We start from the raw sequence: 21,164 nt of genomic DNA on the forward strand, positions 1-21,164 counted from the left end.
GGGGCGGAGCAGCACCGCCTGCCGCCATCTTGGGCGGGGCGGGGCGGGGCGGGGCGCGGCGCGGCGCCATTCTTGGGGCCTGGCCCGAGGGCTGCGCGGCCGCCGCCGCTGCTGCCCGCCCCGGTGTAGTCGGAGGTAGCAAGGCACGGCAGCGAGTGCAGCCCTCGGTCGCGCTAGCTCAGGAGCTCATGTTCTTCCTCGCCGGTGGAGTGCAGGGGACACAGCTGGCTCCTACCCGGCCAGGCCAGGCCTGACCTGGCAGCGGGGTGTGAGGCCGGCCGTGTAGGCCCCTATCCCAGCCGGCTCCCCACAGGGCTCAACAGCACCAGCCCCTCTGGCAGGTCAGGTACTTCGGGAGAGCTCCCACCCCAAGGCTCACCCCTGTGCTGAGCATGAGCTCTAGCTGAATCCAGCAAAAGTTAGCAGGTTCCAGAAAGAAACGAGCAATTCCATCTAAAAAGGCTGAGCCCAAAGCCATCTGCAGATCACACCCAGCATGTGGAGACAGCGGTGTGCAAGATGGGCATTACTGCCTGCTCTCAGGGTCAGTGGCCAGACCTACCTTTGGAACAGGCAGCTTACGTGCATGTTGCAAAGACCGTCAGTTAGCAATTTGCTTTTCTGAGACTGTAACAAGGCAGGATGACTGAATTCTAAGCTGCTGCATGTTTGAAAGCCTTCAAGGACTGCAGGGCATGTTACTCTTCTGTGTTTCCTTACCAGGCAGGGCCTCTGAGGTGAGGTCACAGCAATTACAGGCTTGGACAAACATCAGTGATCCCACAGGCTTGCTAACAGCCTCGGCTCTGCTGCGTGGCCCTTGCAGGTCAGTGGGGCAGGGCATTGGGCCAGGCTTTGCGCACAGACGGCCACCATCATAAGGCAGCACAAGCCCAGTTTTCACGCCACACCTTGCTCTTCTTTCCCTAGGGCCTGTCCAGGTAGACTCAGTGCAAGGCAAAACCCTGCCCTGCTGTTAACTGCCAGCCCTGCCTCCTCGCAGCCCCTGATGATGGGAAAACACGTGCTCCAGTATGGATCCGTTCCTGTTACACAGCACTGGGCATTTGCCATCTGCACTTTGGAGGCAGCAGCAGCCACAACTACACTGAGGAATTGCTCTTTGCAGGGCAGGCCAGCCTCTAAGCACAGACACACACAGTGAAACCAGCAGAGCTGCAGACAGTGAAAAGGGGTTTTGGTTTTCTTAAAACAATTTATTATTTCAATTTTATATAAAAACCGTGCAATCAATTAACTCTAGATCATTGCTGGTTTCCTAGCACATCAGACCCTTTTCCCATGACAAAAAATACAAACAATGACAACAGCTAAACACAGAGTTCAGAATTTCAGTAAAGCCATTTGATTTCCGAAAGTGTCTTTCATTGACTGCACAATAATTACACCTGGCATGACACAGGAGGAAATCATATCATAATCTGGGATACAGAAAAATAGAAATCTGCCTGTATGTATATTATAAAATGTAATTCCCTCACGTATAGCATGTGATGGCACATCTTTGGTCTGCATTTATTGATCACCTCGCCCCACTTTGGCAGAGGCATGGTGCCCACCACCCCACTTCTCTGGCACCAGGTTCATGATCTGAGCATGGCAGCAGGTCAGTGGTTGTGTCGGGGCTGGGAGCACGAGGTATTTCGGAGTGCCAGAGAAACCCTTTTTTCCCCTGCGGCAAAGGGAGGAAGGCGGTGGGGGCCTGTCCCTGCCAGGGAAGAGGAGCTGATCCTGGCCCACACAGCCAGAGCACCTCGGCTCCAGGATGGGGAACAGACCAAATGGCTCCATGCCCTGCCTGGAGCTGAGGAGAGACAGGAAACACACAGGCTCCTTAAACCTCCCCCCTAGCCCTGGTGACCCCAAGCTTTCCCTATGCTGAACAAGAGGGATGTGGACACCAGGTTGAGGGAATGTGGAGGGGGGTTGGCCGCCCCCCAGGCAAAGAGCAACATGACTCTGCTGGGGTGAAACGAGGTGAGCCACCTGCAACGGGTGGCTGCCAGCCGGGCCGGGGCCAGGGGGGGTCCTAGTCGTCGTCCTCCCCGCCGCCGTAGAGGTCTGCCAGCTTCCTGAAGCGGCTGCCCCAGTCGTTGAGGTAGTCGTAGTCCTGGTCGCGGTCGGAGGCAGAGGAGTTGAGGGAGCTGAGCGAGGTGGCCTCTGAGCCGCTGCCCTCGTAGTCAAACACCAGCAGGGAGTCGTAGGGGGGGGCCGTGGGGTCCGTGTCTGCCGCCTTCAGGTTCTGGGTGGGGGGCAGAGGGGTCAGTGCCTGTCCCCCCCCCCAGGCTGGGGACACTGCCGCTGGCGGTGTCCTGATGGTGCCCGCATGGATGGGGGTTCCACCCCTCCCAGTCCCCTCCCAGAGCACTGTGTGGGGCTGGGGCTGGGGCTCACCTCATCGATGAAATTCCCGATCTCGTCAGGATTGGCAGGCCGGGGCCGGTACTGGGGGGCAGTCATCAGTGGAGGGGCCACATCATTGCGGATCACCTCGGGGCGGGCATCCAGGCCCCGGTGCAGCTGGCTCAGGTCATAGTCCTGCATGGGGACAGGGGTGGGGGAACATGGGGAAACAACGCTTAAGGATGGGCACGAGCACTGCTACACTGGGACCTGGAGTGTGAAGGAGGAGAGTGCCACAGGGACCTGGCGGGCAGGGTCCAGCCTGGCACAGTCGTCTCACCTGGTCCTCCTCACCACCACCCTCCTCGTCGTAGTGGTAGACGTTGTCCCGCATGTCATCCTCAGGTGGGAGCAGTGGCTCCTTCACCACCCTCCTGCGCCTGGCGAAGAGCAGCAGCAGCAGCAGCAGGACTGCAAGCAGAGTGCACCGGCGTCAGGGCAGCAGGGTGAGGGTGGCTCCAGCCCCGTCCCATCCCCATGCTGTGGTACTCACTCAGCAGCACCAGGATGCCACCCAGGATGCCCAGGATGGTGGGGATGCCCACGCCACTAGCAATGTACGCTCGCCGCTCACAGTTTTTGGCTGGCCCTTCACAGTCGCACACCTGGGCTTTGACTGGCGTCACCTGCACCTTGCCCTGGCCATCGGTCAGCTTCAGGAAGATGCTGTACTCCCCCGGCTCCAGCTGCTTCACCAGCTTCAGCACCAGCAGGTCTTGCACCAGAGAGAGGAGCTGGGCTCAGAGACAGGTCCCCCCTCCTCGGTTTGGGGACACCCTCGGCACCAGTGCAGAGCTTTGCGTGTGGCAGTTCCCCAACCTGATGCCCATCGTGGGGGCCAGCACCAGCTGCGCTTGGGGGAGCACAGAAAGCCAAGGGGACCTGGGATCTGGCCCTTGCTCGGTGTCTCCTCACCACCCCATGCTGAGGGCGGGTGGCCAGGCCAGACTAGGTGGCACTTACCTTGTTCAATCACCCTGACAGTCCAATTGGCACCAGAGCCGTGCTCCAGCCCTGCTTGGAAGGGGTAGGTGTTGGGGGGCAGGTCCTTGTCGACAATGTTCAGCGTCTGCTCCTCAGGCTGCCGGTTGCAGATGTCAAAGATCCGGGGCTCTGGCATGGGCCCGTTGTCGTTCACATCCTGGAGGAGAAGGAGCAGCGTCCCTGTGCCAGTGGCATCCGGCGACCCTGCAGGACCAGGGGTTAGCAAGGCACCTCGGGAGGGAGTCCTGGCCCCTGCCTCAGCACACGGGCAGGCAGCAACAGCCCCTTCCCAAAGGGCAAGGCAGGGCGCTCCTCACCACTGTCCACCGCCAGGACAATGGCCTTGTAGGTGCTGTTGATGGCGTGCATTGACTCCCGGTCCAGCGGCTGGGCTGCCGTGACGATGCCGTTCTCAGGGTCGATGGCCAGCCACCCCGCGGGGTCACTGCCCATGCGGTACCTGGAACACGCGAGGGTTCAGCAGGAGGGATGCAGCATGTGGCACAGTGCAGCCCTTCGGGCACCGCAGCATGCCCCCCCCCCCCCAACACCCCCCCACTCACGTGATTTTCTGCCTCTGATCCTTGTCCGGGTCCTGGGCAGTGTAGGAGGTGACCTGGTGCCCCAGTGGCAGATCCTCCATCACCTCCACCCTCTTAACTGGGGGCACGAAAACAGGGGCTTCATTCACATCTCCAACCAACACCAGGACACTGGCTGTGGAGAGCGGCAGGGGCACGGTGAAGGGGACGGCATTCTCCACTGTCACCACGAGGTTATACCGGCTTCTGGTCTCGTAATCCAGGCCCTGGAGGGGGGCAGGAGAGAGGAGCTGGGTAGCACTGGCAGGGAGGCAGCTGGTGCCAGGGCGGCTGTGCAGCAGCAGGACCCACCTTGGCGGTTTTCAGGATGCCATCGTTGGTTTTGGGGTCGGTGGTGATGCTGAAGTCACCATCCTGGTCTCCGCTCTTGATGCGGTAGACAGCTTGCCAGGCAGGGGAGCCCTGCATGTCCCCGTCCATCACGTGCAGCCGGGCCACTACCACCCCCACCTCATTTTCATTCACCGTCCCCTCATACTGCAAGAGAGGGGACAGGGATGGTCACCCGCACGGTCCTGGGCACCACCATGGGGTGGGTGCAGGGGCTCGTGCCGTGGTGGCCCGGCGAGGGCAGTGGCTCGCAGGAGCTGGCTCAGGTACCGAGGTGGGGTTGAAGATGGGAGGGTTGTCGTTTGCATCGGTGACTTCCACGATGGCGGTGGCAGTGTTGGTCAGGCCACTGCCCTCCTGGTCCGCAGCCTGGATGATTAGTGTGTAGTTGGGAGTGGTCTACAAGTCAAAATCACCATGGTTAGGGCAGGGGTAGGGTCCAGCATGTCCCCCTTCTCTAGGGGGGACATCACCTGCCGGCTCTTCCACCCTTCTCCAGTCATGGTATTCATCACCAGCACAGACACTTGCCAGCGTCCCCACTGCCCACCCAAATGACTGGGAGTCCACCCGCCCCCGGGACTCAGCACAGCTGGGGGCCCCTGCAATGTCCCTAGTGCAGATCCCAAATGGACTTGGGGCTGCAGACACCCCAGAGCAGGGCAGTGACCCAGGGATGGCAAATCCCCAGACTGGCCCAGACCCTGGGGCTCCAGCATCCCTGGCTCCCCACGGCAAGTCCCACTGCAGAGCTGGTGCACAGTCCCCTGAGACACAGCGAGGGTTCCCACCTCTCGGTCCAGCCCGGTGCCGATGACACTGATGATGCCCTTCTCCGGGTCAATGGTGAACATCCGTTGCGCACTCTTGGGCTCCTCGCTGAGGATGGAGTAGTTGATGATGCCGTTGTTCACATTGACCCCATCATCTGCATCTGTGGCGTTCACGGTCATCACAGATGTGCCTGGACACAGAGACAAGCAGGGGGGATTTTACTCATCAGAGGAAACCAGCTGGACACCCTGGCACAGCTCCGGCTCAGCGCCCTGCATGGTCCCAGCCACGGGGCCCACGGCATGCCAGTCCCCCACGCACCCGGCTTTGCGTTCTCCTCAATATAGCCAACAAAGACTTGCTTGGTGAAGATGGGCCGGTTGTCATTCTGGTCTGTGACGGTGATGATGATCTCCATGGGGTCCTCCACAGGCTGCCCGTTGGCCGACACGGCGTGGGAGAAGAGCTGCGAGGGGCACCGTCAGCTCGTGTGCGGCCCCAGGGACCATCCCCTCCCCATCCCGGCCCCCCACTCACGACGTATTTATCGATCTCCTCCCGGTCCAGCGGCTTCGTCACCTCCAGCCACCCCGTCTCCCGCTCAATGGTGAAGACGCCCACGGGGGGGGTGTCCGCCCCCCTGCCCCGTGATGCTGTAGAAAACTGTGGTCTCCTTGTCCTTGTTGGATTTGATCTGGCAGCGCGGCAGAAGGGGGGGTTAGGGGTGTCCCAGTGCTCTGGGGACCCCCCCTGCCCTGCGCCCCGATCCCCTGTACCTGCACCAGCTTCTTGGGGAAGGGTCCCCGCTCGTTCTCGGGGCAGTTGATGGGGGGGATGACCCAGTCCCTCTTCTGCCGCTGGAGGCCATGGCCGTGCTTAGGGAAGATCAGCACGTCAGGCGCTGCGTCCTGCAGGGAGAGCAGCTCGGCTCAGTGCCAGCACCTCGCCAAACCTTCTGCACAACCTGCCCTGGGGAGAGGGGTGCAGCGACTCCAGGGAGAGGAGCTGCGCTTTACCTGGTGCTGGTGGAGGTGATGATGCCACCACCTGCGCAGGGTCACCCTGGTCGAATGCTTCTTGCCCAAGACGTCCCATGCGTAGACAGAGAAGCTGATCTCCTGCTGCTGGAGCTGCAGGGGCCGGGTTGCAGAAATGACACCATCCCTGCTCACCCTGAAGTGTGTGTCATCCGAGAGGTACATGGCACGCTGCTGCTCACCACAGTTCACAAAGCTCACTGGGGACAGGGAGAGTGAGTGGGCAGGGGGCTCCTGGTGCTGCCCGGGGGGGAGCTGGTGAGGGCAGGGCAGGAGGCCAGACACCATGGGACAGGCAGGCAGCAGAGCAGGAGGGCGCAGGACAGTGCATGGGCATGGGCACATGCATGATGGCCACAGCTTGGAGGCTCGGGGGGACCGTGGGGTCACAGGTGCAGTGGGGACACAGCATGCACAGTGCCACATGCCCTACCAGGATCCTGTCCTGGGCACGAGCAGGGTGTATGGCATGACACACAGTGCATCCCTGCTGTGGCTTTGGTGCAGGACACGGCACAGCACAACCTGCCGTGCTGTGGGATCCCTGGCAGCCAGTGACAACGGGGCAAACGGCACGCAGCACAGCGTGTCCCCGCTGTGTGGAGCACATCCCCGCACACGGCACTGTGCACAGCCCATCTCCGCACATGGCACATCCCTGCCATGCAGCACATCCCCATGCATGGTGCATCCCTGTGGCACAGCACATCCCCACATGTGGCACAACACATCCCCACATGTGGCATGTCACTGTGCCACGCCTGTGGCAGTGGGTACTGCTGCTCTGGCTGCTCTTCAAATAAAAACAAGGGCAGCACGGCAGCACCCACTCACCTGCACTGGCACCCAGTGCCCCGGCAGCCAGGCCGGGGGGGCCATGTGTGTTGCCAGGGCTGATCCACAGGGCACTGCAGGCCGGTGGGTTACGGTGCCCCAGTGCCTGAGGACCCATGTGGGGTCCCTGAGCCCCCACACGTCTGGGGACCATGGCCACACGTCTGCAGCAGGGACAGCCCAGGCTGCGACCCACTGCAGGAGGGGAACATTAACCCGTGTGGCTGAAAGGTACTGGCCCCAGTGCACCCATGGTGCTGGGTGACAGCTGGGGCACTCAACCTGCCCAGGCACCCTTTGGGACCTCCGACACCTCTGCTGCAGGGAGGCCCCAGGGACAGCAGGCACCCACCACTGACTAGGACCAACAGTGTCCTGGTGTCACCAGCTTGGCACTCTGCTGGGGCACAGTATGAGCCAGGACCAGCACACGGGGGCCATGGCCAGCCCGCGGGGAGGCTGTGAGCAGCACAGCGGCAGTGTCAGGCAGTCAGCAGGCATCACATGAGCGGGTGCCTCGCTGCCGGGATCTCCTGAACAAACACCCTTTGTCTGCGAGATGGTTTGTTTGAACTAGCAGCACCCGGGCTGGGGTCCCTGCCAGCGCTGCCGCCACCGGCCCTGGCGTGACCCACACCGTGCAGAGTGGGTGCCGGGGCTGTGCCACAGGAAGGCAACGTGCCTGGGGTGGGGGGCAGCGAGCACGCCCGAACGCCGGGCACGAGGCCACTGCTGGGGCTGGGGCTGCCGTTGCTGGTCCCACTGCCCTTACGTCAGCCCACTTGCAGCCCAGGAATTCGGAGGTGCCGGCAGGATGGAGGCAGGTGGGGAGCGATTGCCAGGCCCTGGGCTGGGGGCTGCCCCCCCTGCCCACCACGGTGCTCCCAACCCAGCCCAGGCAGCCAGGGAGGACCTGCTGGCACGATGCCAGCCCAGCTCAGCCCCACGGCGGGACCCCCGGCAAAGGCTGTGGGCCAGGGGAGCCGGTGGGGCTGGCTGGGCAGGAACGTGCCAGGGCAGGCCGGGTGCTGCCGCAGCGGGGGCCGGCGGTGGGGAGAGGCACCCCAGCACCTATGGGCACAGGCACAGTACTTGGCACTTGGGACCTGGCACCGTGCCGGATGGGAGCAGCGAGTGGGCAGTGCTCAGCCCCCAGCCCCTCACTGGGTGCAGTGAGTGCTCGGCGCTCAGCCCCACGCCAAATAGGTGCAAGGAGCACTCAGCGCCCGCTCCCCCCCCTTCCCACCTGGCCGTGCACAACCTGTTTTTCCAGTGGTTCCAGCTCCTCAGTTGAAGGAAAGCCTTCTGTAACCCTCCCCTCCCCGGGGCTGGCAGCCGGGGGGCCCCTCTCCTCTCCTCCTGCAGAGGGGCAGGAGGCCAGGAGAGCTGGATGGGGGTCCCTTGGAGGGGTCCCCCCCTTCCAGACCCTCGCCACCACCCACGGGGCGCTGGGGCAGCCAGACCCTGCGTTACCAGACTACCAACCAGGGCAGAGGGATGAGACCCTGCACCGGGATGGGGACCAGAGCAGCCCACCAAGCCACCCTGCGTCCCATGGTGTCTCACCAGGGCTGGGCACAGACTGACTCACGGGCCACGGGCAGAGCTGTGGCAATGCTACCACCCTCTGCTGCCGGCTGTCACCACCCCGGTGGTGCCTGGTCTGCGTGGGTTGTGCAAGCACGGCAGTTCCGGGGTGCAAGCTGGCGACAGGGGGGGGGGTGGATCACGTCAGCCTGTGGGCAGCCAGGGCAAAGGTGCTGCGAGCGCCGCATCCTGTCAGCGCGCCCACTGACGTCACCCAAGTTTCGCTGTGACTTCAGACTTGAGGTTCCCCCACCCAGGGCTGACAGGGAAGTGTCCCAGCCCCTGCCATGTCCTGCAGGGCCCTGCCACCCCAGAGACCCCCACTGCCACCCCAAAGGACACCACCACCACCCGCTGAGCAGAGCAGCCCGGTCCTGGCCCAGCCCCGGGGACGCCGCAACCCCCACGCAGGTGTTCGTCTCCCCCAGCCCCAGCGCTGTGCGGGGCCTGTCCTGACCTGCTGGAGGGAAAACACTGCGCTCAACTCATCAGCCTAATTACAGGCCAGCTCGTCAGCCCACCCTCACTGCAGCCTGGTTGCGGGCTTTGGTGTGCTGTGTGGCATGGCATTGCCAAGCACCCACACACTTGTCCACCTTCATGGCAGGGCATCACCATGGTATGGCGGGCATCACCAGGCTGGCACACGACCCATATGAGCAGACATCTTCCCTCCTCCCACACCCCGTTTCCACCCAGGACCCAAAACTGGAAGTGCTGGTGGTGGGATGAGGAATTTCCAGCAGGTTGAGGCTCTGGGGACCAGCCCTAAGCAGTGAGGAGACGCTGAGGCCTTGTGGCTGCCCATCACCCTGATGTTGGGCACTGCTCCAATGGAGACCAGGGCTACTGCAGCTTTGTTAATGATCAACCAGAAGCTAACAAACCGGCAATTCCTGAGGTGTGGGGCAGGGTCCAGCTCCCAGCTGCATACCCGCAGCCCAGGCGAAGCCCTTCTGCCACCGGGGGGGTTTAGGAGCCCCCAGTGTGGTGCTTTGCACTCCCAGCCCTGCGCCCGCCCCAGCTGCCCCCGGCAGACCAGGGTGCCAGCACCACCATCAACCATTAGTCAGCGCAGATGGCGACACCCCCAGTGCTGCCCTGGGAGCCTGCATCCAGCCACTGTGTGGCCCCCCAGCACCATGGGTTGGGGGGTGGGATGCACAGGGCACCCCAAAGCGGCCGCAGGTCCCCAGCACCCCGCTTCCCTGGCGCCTCCCTGTGCACCCAGAGCCGGCAGCACCCCAGCACATGGCTGCCATGGCTCGGTGTGCGGTTGGCAACCCAGGCTGGGGCCCAGCCGGCACAAGCCACGCAGGCAGAGCTCACTGCCGGCACCCACCGCAGTGAGACGGGGCTTTTACGCTGGCATGGTGAGACACCACCGTCCCCACGCGAAGGCTGCCCGGGGAACCTGCACTGGCTGCGAAGGGCAGGTGTTTGCCCCTGCAAACCCGGGGTGCTGGGTCCCCACGGCCAGGCGAGGTGTGGGGCAGGACCAGGACGGTGCCGGTGTGGCCCCATGCTGCAGCACGCCAGCCCCAACAGGCCTGTGCCGCCTGAGTCAGCACCGCCCGCACCGGCCGCACCCAGGGAGAGGCACCCGCTGCCCCCCCGCGCCGCACCACCATCCCGCCGCCATGGGAGCATGGGCACCCACGCTGCCCCAGCCCCTTGCCGCGGCTGTGGCCACGGTGCCACCTGTGGCAGTGTGCACCCAGCCTGTCCCCCACTGCTGTGGGGCCAGCCCCATGGCCCTGTCTCCACAGCCACCCACAGAGTCAGGTGGAGAGTGTCCCCCATCGCCACCCCACCGGCACCGCGCAGGCACGGAACCACGGCTTCGTCCACCGTTGCCAAATCCAGCGCCGTGCACCCAGCCCATCCCCAGGACCACCCAGTGCCACGCGCCCCATCCGTCCCCCACGGCTCCCCGCCTTACCTCGCCCCAGCACCTGCCCCGCCGCCACGCTGTCCCGGGGCACCGTGAGGTTGAAGGTCTCCGCGGTGAAGCCGGGCTGGCACGGCACGAACTGCTCACACAGCCGGTGGTCGGCCTGCCCGGAGAGAGGGGTCAGTCCCGGGCAGGTCCCGCCGTCCCGGGTCCCGCCGTCCCGTCCCTCACCTGGAGCAGGAGCAGGAGGAGGCAGAGCGGGGCCGCGCAGCCCCCGCACCGCCCCATGGCTCGATGCCGCTGCCGGTGCCGCTGCCGGTGCCGGAGTGATCGGGGCGCTGCCCCCGCCGAGCCGCAGTGGATCCCGATCCCGATCCCGATCTCGATCTCGGTCCTGGGCCCGGGCCCGGGCCCGCCTGCAGGTGCCGGCCCCCACCCCGGGAACCGCCCCCGCCGCGCTCCGCCCCGACGGGAGGCGGCACCGCCCCGCCCGCCCCCGCCCCCGGCCCCCGGTACCTCCGGTAACCCCGTGCCCCGGCCCGGCATCCCCCCGGCTGCGGGAGCCCCGTCGGTGCCGCTGAGTGCCCGGAGCCGGGAGCGACCCGGGGCGCACCCACCCCACGGCCCCGGGGAGGGCAAACGCCCCCCCGGGTGCTGCAGGCCCCGGCCCCGCCAGGCCCCCTCCCCTTGTCCCCACACACGGGAGGGCCGGGGTGGCCCCACGCCCACCGAGAAACCGGCAGGGACCCCCGCTGCCACCGGCCGCCCCACGGGGCTGAGCCCAGGGCTGGTGGGGAAGCGCCCGGTGCTGGGGATGTCCCGGGCTGAGCCCCCTGCCCACGTACAGCAGTAGAGCCCGCGGCCCCCCCCGGTGGAGGGATTTATGGCTGGTAGCTGCGTGGCCGGGGTCCCCCATGGCCAGGGGCTGCCCCGCAAGGGGCGATGGTCACCTCGGGGGGGGAAGCTGCAGGGGTCAGGGCTCCAGCACGGGGGGAACTGCAAAGTCAAGGGGGGGTTTGTCCCCACAAATGCCCGGTGCCACGGGTGCTGCCTCCCACAGTGCAAAGGGTGGGGGGGCTGTGCCCTGCCGGTGCTCACCGGCACTGGCACCGCACCCTGCAGGGACAGGGACACGCTGGGGGGGCCCCGCTGTTGGGGAGCCACGAGCACTGTCCCCGGGACAGGTGGTGCTACCCACCGTGCCCACAGGCACCACACATGTGGGGAAGCACTGCTGCGGGCAAGGGGCTGGGGGGGGCACAGTGGGGCTGGGGGTCAGCACCAAGGCCCAGGGCGGGCAGCAGCTCCTGGCTCCCCCTCGGCTAGGGCACAAAGCCATGCAGAAGCTGGAGCATCTAAAAAAAGCCACCACATCCTTTATTAAAACTTACACCAGCACCTGCTCACCTCGTCCGTCAGCATCACACTACCTTTATTTCATACATTTAAAAAATAAAAATAAAAAAAAAAAAAGAAGAAAAACAGAGAGGAAGGCGAGGGGGCTGCCGCTGGGGGAGGGGGCACAGCAGGACGGGGCAGCCCCAAGGCACAGGCAGCGGTAAGGCATGGGGCAGGGGGGAGAGGGGTCCTAGTCGTCGTCCTCCCCGCCGCCGTAGAGGTCTGCCAGCTTCCTGAAGCGGCTGCCCCAGTCGTTGAGGTAGTCGTAGTCCTGGTCGCGGTCGGAGGCAGAGGAGTTGAGGGAGCTGAGCGAGGTGGCCTCTGAGCCGCTGCCCTCATAGTCAAACACCAGCAGGGAGTCGTAGGGGGGGGGCCGTGGGGTCCGTGTCTGCCGCCTTCAGGTTCTGGGTGGGGGGCAGAGGGGGTCAGTGCCCTGTCCCCCCCCCCAGGCTGGGGACACTGCACGGGTGTGGGGGACAGCACCAAACCACCACCCCGGTCCCCATGCAGGCTGGGGCTCACCTCCTCGATGAAGGTGCCGATGTCGTCGGGGTTGGCGGGTCGGGGCCGGTACTGGGGGGGCCGGCAGGAGGGTGGGGGCCACATCATTGCGGAGCAGCACCTCGGGGGGCGGGCGTCCAGGCCCCGGTGCAGCTGTCGCAGGTCGTAGTCCTGGGGGGGACATGGACACACAAACATTGAGGAGGGGGGGGCAGGGTCAGGCTGCCCGTACCGGCACCAGCCCCCCACAGTGCACCCACCTGGTCCTCCTCCCCCGCCACCCTCCTCTCCATAGTAAAAGACATTGTCCCCGTGTGTCGTCCTCGGGCAGCAGCAGTGGCTCCTTCGTCACCTTCCTCCTCCTCATGAAGAGCAGCAGCAGCAGCAGCATGACTGGGGGGAGGAGCAGTGGCGTCTGCGCAGGGTCGCACCCCCTGGGCTCTGCCCCCACAGCAGGGTGCAGCCCCGCAGCACCAGGACCCCCCGGATCCCCCACTCACGCAGCAAGCCAGGAGAGCGCCCAGGGCAGCGAGGACGAAGGGCAGGCCAGTGGCAGGCTGGGATCTCTGGGGACAGCTCTGTGTTGGCCCCTCACAGTCACAGACCCGCGCGGTGATGACTGTGAGCTGGGGCTTTGCCGCGGCCGGTCCAGGAGCCGCAGGTAGACACTGTATAGATCTGGCTCCAGCGGTGCCACTAGCCGCAGGGTGACTGTGTCACCTGCATGAGATGGGCGGCTCATAGCGGAGGACACACTGGTAACACCACCACAGCACAGCCTGTCTCACACTGAACATCCGCCTCCCCTCCCCCCGACATTACCTTCGCCACCGACCTCGCGGCCCCAGCTGTCCCCAGAGCCATGGGTAAGCTCGGCACGAAAGGGGCTGGTGTTGGGGGGCAGGTCCCGGTCGGTGATGGTGAGGACCTGGGGCTGGGGACTGCGGTTGCAGATGGTGATGTCCCGGGGCTCGGCCTCGGGGCCGTGGTCATTGACGTCCAGCAGGGTGAGGAGCAGGGTGCGCGTGCCTGTGGCGGGTGGCAAGCCTGCGGGGAGGAGCGGACACTGGAGGGGGGATCCCTCCAAAACCAGGCCCCTCCTGGGGACAGGGATGCCCCGGAGCAGGGGAGGACATGACAGGCAGCCCCTGGCACTGCTCTGTGCTGGAGCCAGGATGTGGTTCCCAGTGATGGCAGCACACGTCCCTCACGTGGGAAAGGGGGAACAAGGGCCCCTTTCATGGCCCTCACCATCGTCCACGGCCAGCAGTATGGCGGTGTAGGTGCTGTTCTTGGTGAAGGGGGACTCGCGGGTCCAGGTGGTCCCGTGCCATCACGAGGCCGTTCTCAGGGTGCACGGTCAGCCAGCCCGCCGGGTCATGCCCCACCAGGTACCTGGGGGGCAGAGGGGAGCTAGTGCCATGGCAAGGGGTAGCGGGGACTCCCTAGACCTCAACCCCAGCCCTGGCCCTACTCACTTGATCCTTTGCCCCTGGCCTTTGTCAGGGTCCTGGGCCATGCAGGAGGCAAGGGTCTGCCCTGGCGGCACGTCCTCGGGCACCTGGGCAAGCTGCACCAGCGGATCGAAGACAGGTGCCTCGTTGACATCCTCCACGTTGACAGTCACCGTGGCGGTGGCTGTAGGCAGCTTCACGGCAAAGGGGGCCTCGTTGGCCACAACCACGTGGAGCACAAACTGCTTCTTGGCCTCATAGTTCAGACCCTAGGAGAGGAAGGGGACAGGCAGCACTGCGTCATGGGCTGCAAGGTGGGACACAGTGGACACACACGGACACACACACACCTTGATGGTGCGGAGGACACCCTCATTGCTGGTGGGGTCCGTGGTGATGGTGAAGGACACCTCCCTCATTGCCGCGCAGGATGGAGTAGATGGCTCGCCACGCCGCGTGTTCGCTCATCCAGGTCAGTGGCAGCCAGCCGGGCCACCTCCCGCCCAGCCTCGTTCTCCGGCACGGCCGCCTCGTACTGTGGTTTGGAGGCACCATCAGCACCACAGCCCGCCAGGCACCAGCCCATGGGGAGAGGGTCCTGCCGGGGGGACCCCACGTTACCGTTTTAGGGTCAAATTCAGGGGCATTGTCATTGATGTCTGCGATCTCGATCACTGCCAGTGCTGTCGTGGTCAGCCCGTCGCCATCCAGGTCAGCCGCCTGCACTGTCAGCGTGTACTCCCGCACACGCTGCGGTGGACAGAGACACTATGTCAGCCCCCTGCTCGGGGCTGGGGCCGCCCACCCTGCAGTGCCACAGAGCCCACCTCCCGGTCAAGGCCACTGGCGATGACGCTGAGGGCGCCGGTGGCCCTGTTGACGGTGAACATGTGGGGATGTGGCTCCCGTGGCTCCTGGCTGAGGATGGAGTAGGCGATGACACCGTTGTAGGTCTCCACTGCGTCATCCGCATCCGTGGCGGTCACCTGCATCACAGAGGTGCCTGGGATGGGGATGTCCTGGTGAGTGGGGTGCAGGGGGGGATGACAGAGCACCCATATCCCCCATGGGGACGGTCCCAGGCTCTCCCCAAGGGACGTGGCCAGTGGGAGGGCAGAGCTTCACCGTGGCACAGGGTCCTACCCGGCAAAGCGCCCTCTGGCACGGAGCCCCTGAAGATCTCCTGTGTGAACTGGGGCTTGTTGTCATTTTGGTCTGTCACCGTGACTATGATCTCCATCGGCTCCTCCACCGGTTTGCCATTCTCAGACACGGCATGGGAGAAGAGCTGTGGGGTAGAGGGGTGAGCAGGCGTAGCAGTGCAGCATGCTGGCACAGCGCCGCACCGGCGTCCCCTGGCAGGGACCTACGTGATACTTATCGATGCGCTCCCGGTCCAGCGGCTGCGTCACCTTCATCCAGCCTGACTCCTTCTCTATGGTGAAGATGCCCTCAGGGGGGGCGTCTGCCCCCTGCCCCGTGATGCTGTAGAAGATCTTGGTGTCCCTGTCCCGGTTGGATTTGATCTGGGAGCAGACGTGGGGAGGGGGCAGTCAGCAACCCACCCCCTCAGCAGCATCACACCCTGCTCCAACACAGGGGGGACAGACCCCTCCCCAGCACCCACATCGGTGCCTGGGCCCCCATCCCCCTGTCCAGACCGAGACCCCCATACCTGAACTAGCTTTTTGGGGAAGGGGCCCCTCTCGTTTTCAGGAACCTTGATGGGGGGGATCACCCAGTCCCGCTTCTGCCTCCTGGGAGCGGCACGAGCCCCACGGTGCTCCTGGGGGTGGGGGGGCAGGTGAGGGGTGCAGCCAGCCGGTGAGTTCGGGAGGGTTTGGGGGGCAGACAGGCAGCGTTACCTGGGGGGAGCGCCTGCTCCGCGCAAGAAGTGGGGCAGGGTCTGGCCGGCCAGCAGCACCCCGGGGGGGTACAGCGAGCACCCTGGCCACCCCAGGTGGTGCGGGGCCCCCATCCTTCTGCACCCCAACGTCAACGTCGGGCTCCTCGGTCCCGTCGGGGCTAGCTGCAAGAGGGAGGGGGTCAGGGGCTGTGGGGGGGACCCGTCCCGCAGCCCGTCGTCGTGTCGTGTGTCCCGTCCCCCCCCCCCCCCGCCAGCAGTCCCAGCACCCCTGGCCCCCCAGGCTCCAGCAGGTCGGGCGGGGGCTGCCGGGAGCGGCGCAGGAGCAGGCTGGAAGTTTCGGCTTTGTTTTGTAGATGACGGGGAAATTCCTGAACAGGCAGAGCCCTGCCCCGGCCTCCCACCCGGTGTGTCACCCCCCTCGGGGCTCCCAGCCCCCCATGGCCAGGGCATGGGGCTCAGCACAGCCCCCCCCCGCCCAGGACCACGCTGCATCGCCGGGGTGGACACGGCCCAGAGGCAGGATTAGGGGATTATCGGGGCTCAGCCAGCTCCGGAGGCTGAGCGGCCGGGAGGACGGGCAGCGGGGCTGCGGGAGCCGGGGAGCGGGGTAAGGAGGGCTGTGCCCTACGGCTGCCCCACACCGCAGCAGCAGGAGCCCCGGGCATCCCCCAACCCCACTCCCCAGCCGCGGCACGGCTTGCTGCTCCCTGCCGAGGGGCCGCCCGGGGTCAGGACCCCCCCCGTGCCCAGCCCGCCGGTGCCCCGGGCCCCATGCTGCCCACCGAGCGGGTCCCCAGCGGCGGGCCCGGCGGAGCGCTCCCCGAGCGGTGCTTTCCGTGCTCCGCGCCATAAGGCGAGCCCAGCCCCGCCGCCCCGGGGCACCCGCCGGCACCGGCGGCAGCAAGTCCCAGCCCAGCCCCGAGGCACCCACCCTGCGGGGACCCGGCTCTGCCCCGGTGGGTGCCCCATGGCTGGGCCAGGGGCGCCGGTAGCGGCCAGCCCCCCGCCCCAGCCTCCCGCTGCCGGGGGGCACCGGCAGCCCATCGCCCAGGGGGGCACAGCCCTGTAACGAGCCCCCGGCCGCCCGGGGGAGCACAGCCCCACAGAGCACAGGACGCCCGCCAGGCCCACGGCCCAGCTCCCCGGGAACCCCAACCGCCCCCACCCTCTGGGCAAACGCCGCCCCCCCCCCCCCGAAAAGCACCGACCCCACGGCCCGGGCGGGAAGGGGGGGGCACAGCCGGCCCCACAAGCCGGGGGGAGCAAGGGCAGGAGCGAGCGCTGCAGCGAGGGGGGGGGTCCCGCCGCCCCCAACCCCGCCCGTCCCACCGGCGCCCCCGATCCCGGTGCGGGCCCAGCTGCGCATCCGGGGGGCCGGGCGGAGCCGCGCCCCGACGGCGCCGGTTACCTGTGCCGGGAGCGGCCCGCGGCGCAGCCCCCGGGGGACACACGTCCGGGCCGGGGTGGCGGCGGCCGCCGGGAGGAGCGGGAGGAGAAGGAGGAGGATGATGAGGATGAAGAGCGGGCAGAGCCCGGAGCGCGGCCCCCCGCATGGCCCGTCCGCTGCCGCCGCTGGTCACCGCCCCGCCCCGCCGCGCCCCCGCCGCCGCCCGCCCCCGCCCCGCCCCGCCCCGCCGGCCGCCGCCGCCGCCGCAGCGCGCTGGTTCCAGGTGAGGCGGCCGCGCAGGTACCGCCCCGGCCTGCGGCCCCCCCCCGCCCCGAGCCTCGGGACCCCCGCCACGCCCCCCCGCCCCGGTGCCGCAGCCCGACCCCTGGGGACCCCCCGGGACGCCCCCCCCCCCAGGACACCCCAGCGGCACCGGCGGCTCTTCCGGCGCCTCCCAGCCCGCTGCCGGGGGGATCGGGGCCTCACCCTGCCGGGGGTCCCGTCGGGCACCAGCCGCAGCATTGCCCCCCTTCCCGGCGCCCTGGGGGGGGGGCCACCCGGCCCTGGGCATTGCCCGGGGGCTGCAGCCCACTGGGTGTGGTGTCTCCAAGGGCCCAATGGATCCTCAGCACCCCTGCGGTGCATGGCGCTGTTGAGGGGTGCCTGGAGCCCACCACCACCACCCTCTGGGTGTGCTGGGCACCTGCGTGGGTCCCCCCGGGTGCCCTTCCGTGCTGGCACTGCCGGCTGGGCCCCCGCCTGCGCACTTGCCTCTCCCCGGCAGGACTGGGCCAAGGTCACAGCCAACGTTCCCCAGCTGGCACCCAGAGCAGTCAGTGCAGCTGGAGCCATGTCACCCTGCACCTTCTCCCACCTCCTTCTCCTGCTGGTAGGACCATGCGATGGGGGCAGGGGGCTGCTGCACATCTGGGGGGGCGGGGGGGGCAGGTGGACAGCCCCCCCCAGCCCCTGGGCAGCGCTCTGCCCCCCCTCCCCGCAGCCGCTCAGCCCCACTCACATCCCACAGGACATGCTGGTCTTCCCTGAGCATGGCCATGGCCTCCAGCGGCAGAAGAGGGACTGGGTCATCCCCCCCCATCAACTGCCCCGAGAACGAGCGGGGACCCTTCCCCAAGAAGCTGGTGCAGGTACAGGGGATCGGGGCGCAGGGCAGGGGGGGTCCCCAGAGCACTGGGACACCCCTAACCCCCCCCCTTCTGCCGCGCTGCCAGATCAAATCCAACAAGGGACAAGGAGACCACAGTTTTCTACAGCATCACGGGGCAGGGGGCGGACACCCCCCCCGTGGGCGTCTTCACCGTCGAGCGGAGAGACGGGGTGGCTGGAGGTGACGAAGCCGCTGGACCGGGAGGAGATACGATAAATACGTCGTGAGTGGGGGCCGGGATGGGGAGGGGATGGTCCCCTGGGGCCGCACACGAGCTGACGGTGCCCCTCGCAGCTCTTCTCCCACGCCGTGTCGGCCAACGGGCAGCCTGTGGAGGACCCCATGGAGATCATCATCACCGTCACAGACCAGAATGACAACCGGCCCATCTTCACCCAGGCAGTTTTCAATGGCACCGTACTGGAGGGGGCTGAGCCAGGTGAGAGCGATGCCACTGAGCAGGAGGCATCGCCGGGGGCACAGGGGACATGTCACCGATAACTGCCTGCTGCCAGGCACCCATGTGCTGCAGGTGCTGGCCACGGACCAGGACGACATGGTGAACTCCAACAATGGTATTGTGCTCTACTCCATCCTGCGCCAGACGCCGGGCTGGCCCCAGCCCCACATGTTTGCCATCAACCCGAGCACTGGGGCAATCTTCGTGACTGCTGCAGGGCTAGTAGCACAGGTGAGCCCCGGGCCACCCCAAACCTTGCTCTCGCCCCCCTGCTGAGGGGTGACACAGCCTCTCGCTGCAGATGGTCCCTGAATACACCCTGGAGTCCAGGCGGCTGACATGGACGGGGTACGGGCTGCAGGCCACTGCCACCGTCCTCATTAAAGTGCAGGTGAGGTGCTGAGACCACCCCCCGTGCCCCCACGGCAGGTGGACAGCCAGGGGTCCACCACGGTGGAGCTGCTGCCGGTTCCTGGCAGCGCCCATGTGGCCGTCTGCCGCAGCGCCAATGTGCTCCGGGCGCTTTCCAAGGAGGGAGGCGAGGCTGGGATGGCAGCTCTGCCGTGGCTCCTCCTGGCCCGGTGCCCCGACGTCCCACTGGGCTCCGGTCCCACCAACCCCCGGGGCCGCGGGTGCTGCTGGAGCGTGGGTGCTGGGTATGGCTCTGGGGCACACCTCCCAGGGGGAAGCCACCTGCGCTGGCTCGGCCCAGCCGGGGGCGGGAGTGCCCGGTGCTGCTGTGGCCTGTGCCGGGATAGCGGCATCCAGCCTCACCAGCTCCCTGGGGAGAGGCTGCGGCGCTGGGAGGGGTGGCCGGTGCAGGGGATGGCGTTTTGCACAGTGTCACCAGCTGTGGGCTCCTGGTCGGGCAGGACGGAGGGAAGCCAGGTAAGCAGCCGGGCACTGGTGCTCGCCGCCATGCCTCACCGGCATCCTCGCTTCAGCCAGCAGCCGAGGCCTGGAGCTGGCGTGCCGGGACGCAGCAAGAGCCAGCCCTGCTCCAGGGAGGGAGCCTGGCCCTGCCCAGCTGGCAGCAGTGCCGGAGCCGCAGGATGCAGCCCCCTGCGTCGCGCTCCCACCCTGTCAAGCACAACTTGGGGGCTCCCAGAGGGGAAGGGGCCCGGCTGCCACCGCCAGCGCTGCCCTTGGCCCCGCACCGCTGGCCCCAGGAGCTCTGGCGTGCTTGCAGGGTTAATGTCCACCCACACGGACAGGGACAGGGCTGCTCCCTGGGTGCAGGCCAGCTGCAGCCACCATGCCACGGCCCGCTGGGACGGACGGATGCGTGGGGGCCCGGTGCTGCCCCGGGCATGCAGCACCCCCCTGTGCTGGCGGCAACCTGGCAGGTGCCCACGCTGCCTGCAGCGGCAGTGCCTGGGGGGGAGTGGCAGCTGGGCTGTGGGCAGGGCCCTGGCACTGACGGAACTGAGCCCCATGACACGGGAAGGACATGTGTCGCGGCCCTGGGACACAGCAGGGTGCTGGGGACAGAGGGTTCTGCTGGGACAGCCCTGGCTGCAGGGAGGTGGTACACCAGTACTGTGAGCAAGGGTCCCTCTGGAGAGGGGCTGGGGGCTCGGCTGTGGCACGGGCAGCCGCGGCACAGAGAAGCGGGGAGGCAGGCAGCGCTGCCAGCACACATCCCAGCCTCGCTTACTCCTCTGCCCCAGGCTAAAGACCCCCCCGAGATGGCGAATGGCCCCCTGACCACCCACGTGCTGAACACGGCGACGGGGCTGCCGGCCGCTGGCCTGGCTATCCGGCTGTCCCAGCTGCAGGAGCCGGGGCAGCAGTGGACGGAGCTGGTGCAGAGGTAGGAGAGCCGGCGGCAGCACTACAGGCAGAGGAGGCTGGTGCCTGTTCCCGGGCGAGCCAGCTGCCAGGGGCGTCCCTCGGAGCTGGGGACAGCTGCGGTGGCAGGGCTTGCTCCTTCTGATTTCAGGTGGACAGATGCGGACGGGCGCTGCCTGCCCCTCCTGGCTGTGGGACAGGCCGAGGCCGGCACCTACAAGCTGCGCTTTGAGACGGCAGCGTACTGGCAGGGCCTGGGGCATGCCAGCTTCTACCCCTTTGTGGAGGTACGGAGCACGGGGAGCAGGTGGATGGGGCCCCAGGAGCCAGCTGCCACCACACTGGGACCGGAGCAGGGGTCCAGGTGCTGCAGCCAGGCTTTTGGGAGCTGCCGGCTCCACTCCGAGCATCCCCCAGAGCCCAGCTCTGGCTAGCTGAGCCTGCCGGAGGGAAATCGCAGCCTCTGCCTCCTCACTCTCCCCCCCAGGTTGTGTTCACCATCACCGACGCCTCCCAGAAGCTGCACATCCCACTGCTGATCAGCCCCTACTCCTACACAACGTACCGGGGCAGTTAGGGGAAAGGCACATCCTCCCCCCAGGGACGCAGGTCACCGGAGGCAGGAAACTACGCTACTGACACCATTAAAGGCTTCAAACAGCACCGCTTGTT

The 21,164-nt window shown here is 66.8% G+C and overlaps 3 protein-coding genes and 1 long non-coding RNA gene across 4 annotated transcripts; 2 read left to right on the forward strand and 2 right to left on the reverse strand.

Annotated features, from left to right (window-relative positions):
* Positions 1–62: 62 nt before the first annotated feature.
* LOC130159320 (uncharacterized) lies at positions 63–1,063 on the forward strand. The gene is made up of 3 exons (XR_008825697.1): positions 63–341; positions 724–826; positions 931–1,063. It is a non-coding gene; the product is annotated as an uncharacterized LOC130159320 (long non-coding RNA).
* A 133-nt stretch (positions 1,064–1,196) lies between these two features.
* On the reverse strand, positions 1,197–10,869 carry CDH1 (cadherin 1). Its single transcript, XM_056360832.1, is given in 17 exon segments — positions 1,197–2,263; positions 2,416–2,559; positions 2,705–2,835; positions 2,918–3,139; positions 3,388–3,612; positions 3,726–3,868; positions 3,972–4,216; positions 4,302–4,487; positions 4,611–4,739; positions 5,132–5,304; positions 5,436–5,580; positions 5,652–5,753; positions 5,755–5,808; positions 5,891–6,022; positions 6,131–6,351; positions 10,515–10,629; positions 10,698–10,869. Coding segments are annotated over 17 exon segments (2,637 nt in total). The 5' UTR covers positions 10,755–10,869; the 3' UTR covers positions 1,197–2,050.
* Positions 10,870–11,863: 994 nt separating this feature from the next.
* Positions 11,864–17,262, reverse strand: LOC130159448 (B-cadherin-like; the record flags this gene model as incomplete). The annotated part of the gene is given in 22 exon segments (XM_056361115.1): positions 11,864–12,234; positions 12,236–12,268; positions 12,387–12,536; positions 12,626–12,640; positions 12,642–12,674; positions 12,676–12,758; positions 12,862–13,006; positions 13,009–13,085; positions 13,188–13,412; positions 13,617–13,677; positions 13,679–13,760; positions 13,844–14,088; positions 14,170–14,226; positions 14,228–14,282; positions 14,284–14,354; positions 14,441–14,569; positions 14,647–14,822; positions 14,963–15,107; positions 15,190–15,345; positions 15,495–15,605; positions 15,685–15,872; positions 17,016–17,262. Coding segments are annotated over 22 exon segments (2,664 nt in total), but the record flags the coding sequence as incomplete, so codon positions are not given.
* A 645-nt stretch (positions 17,263–17,907) lies between these two features.
* Positions 17,908–21,155, forward strand: LOC130159323 (cadherin-1-like). The gene is given in 13 exon segments (XM_056360834.1): positions 17,908–17,962; positions 18,101–18,163; positions 18,165–18,221; positions 18,306–18,317; positions 18,319–18,402; positions 18,404–18,451; positions 18,453–18,464; positions 18,536–18,680; positions 18,757–18,932; positions 19,003–19,092; positions 20,372–20,514; positions 20,644–20,779; positions 20,980–21,155. Coding segments are annotated over 13 exon segments (1,095 nt in total). The 5' UTR covers positions 17,908–17,923; the 3' UTR covers positions 21,070–21,155.
* Positions 21,156–21,164: the final 9 nt, after the last annotated feature.

The sequence above is a fragment of the Falco biarmicus genome, chromosome 15 (assembly GCF_023638135.1).
Source record: "Falco biarmicus isolate bFalBia1 chromosome 15, bFalBia1.pri, whole genome shotgun sequence".
Classification (NCBI taxonomy): domain Eukaryota; kingdom Metazoa; phylum Chordata; class Aves; order Falconiformes; family Falconidae; genus Falco; species Falco biarmicus.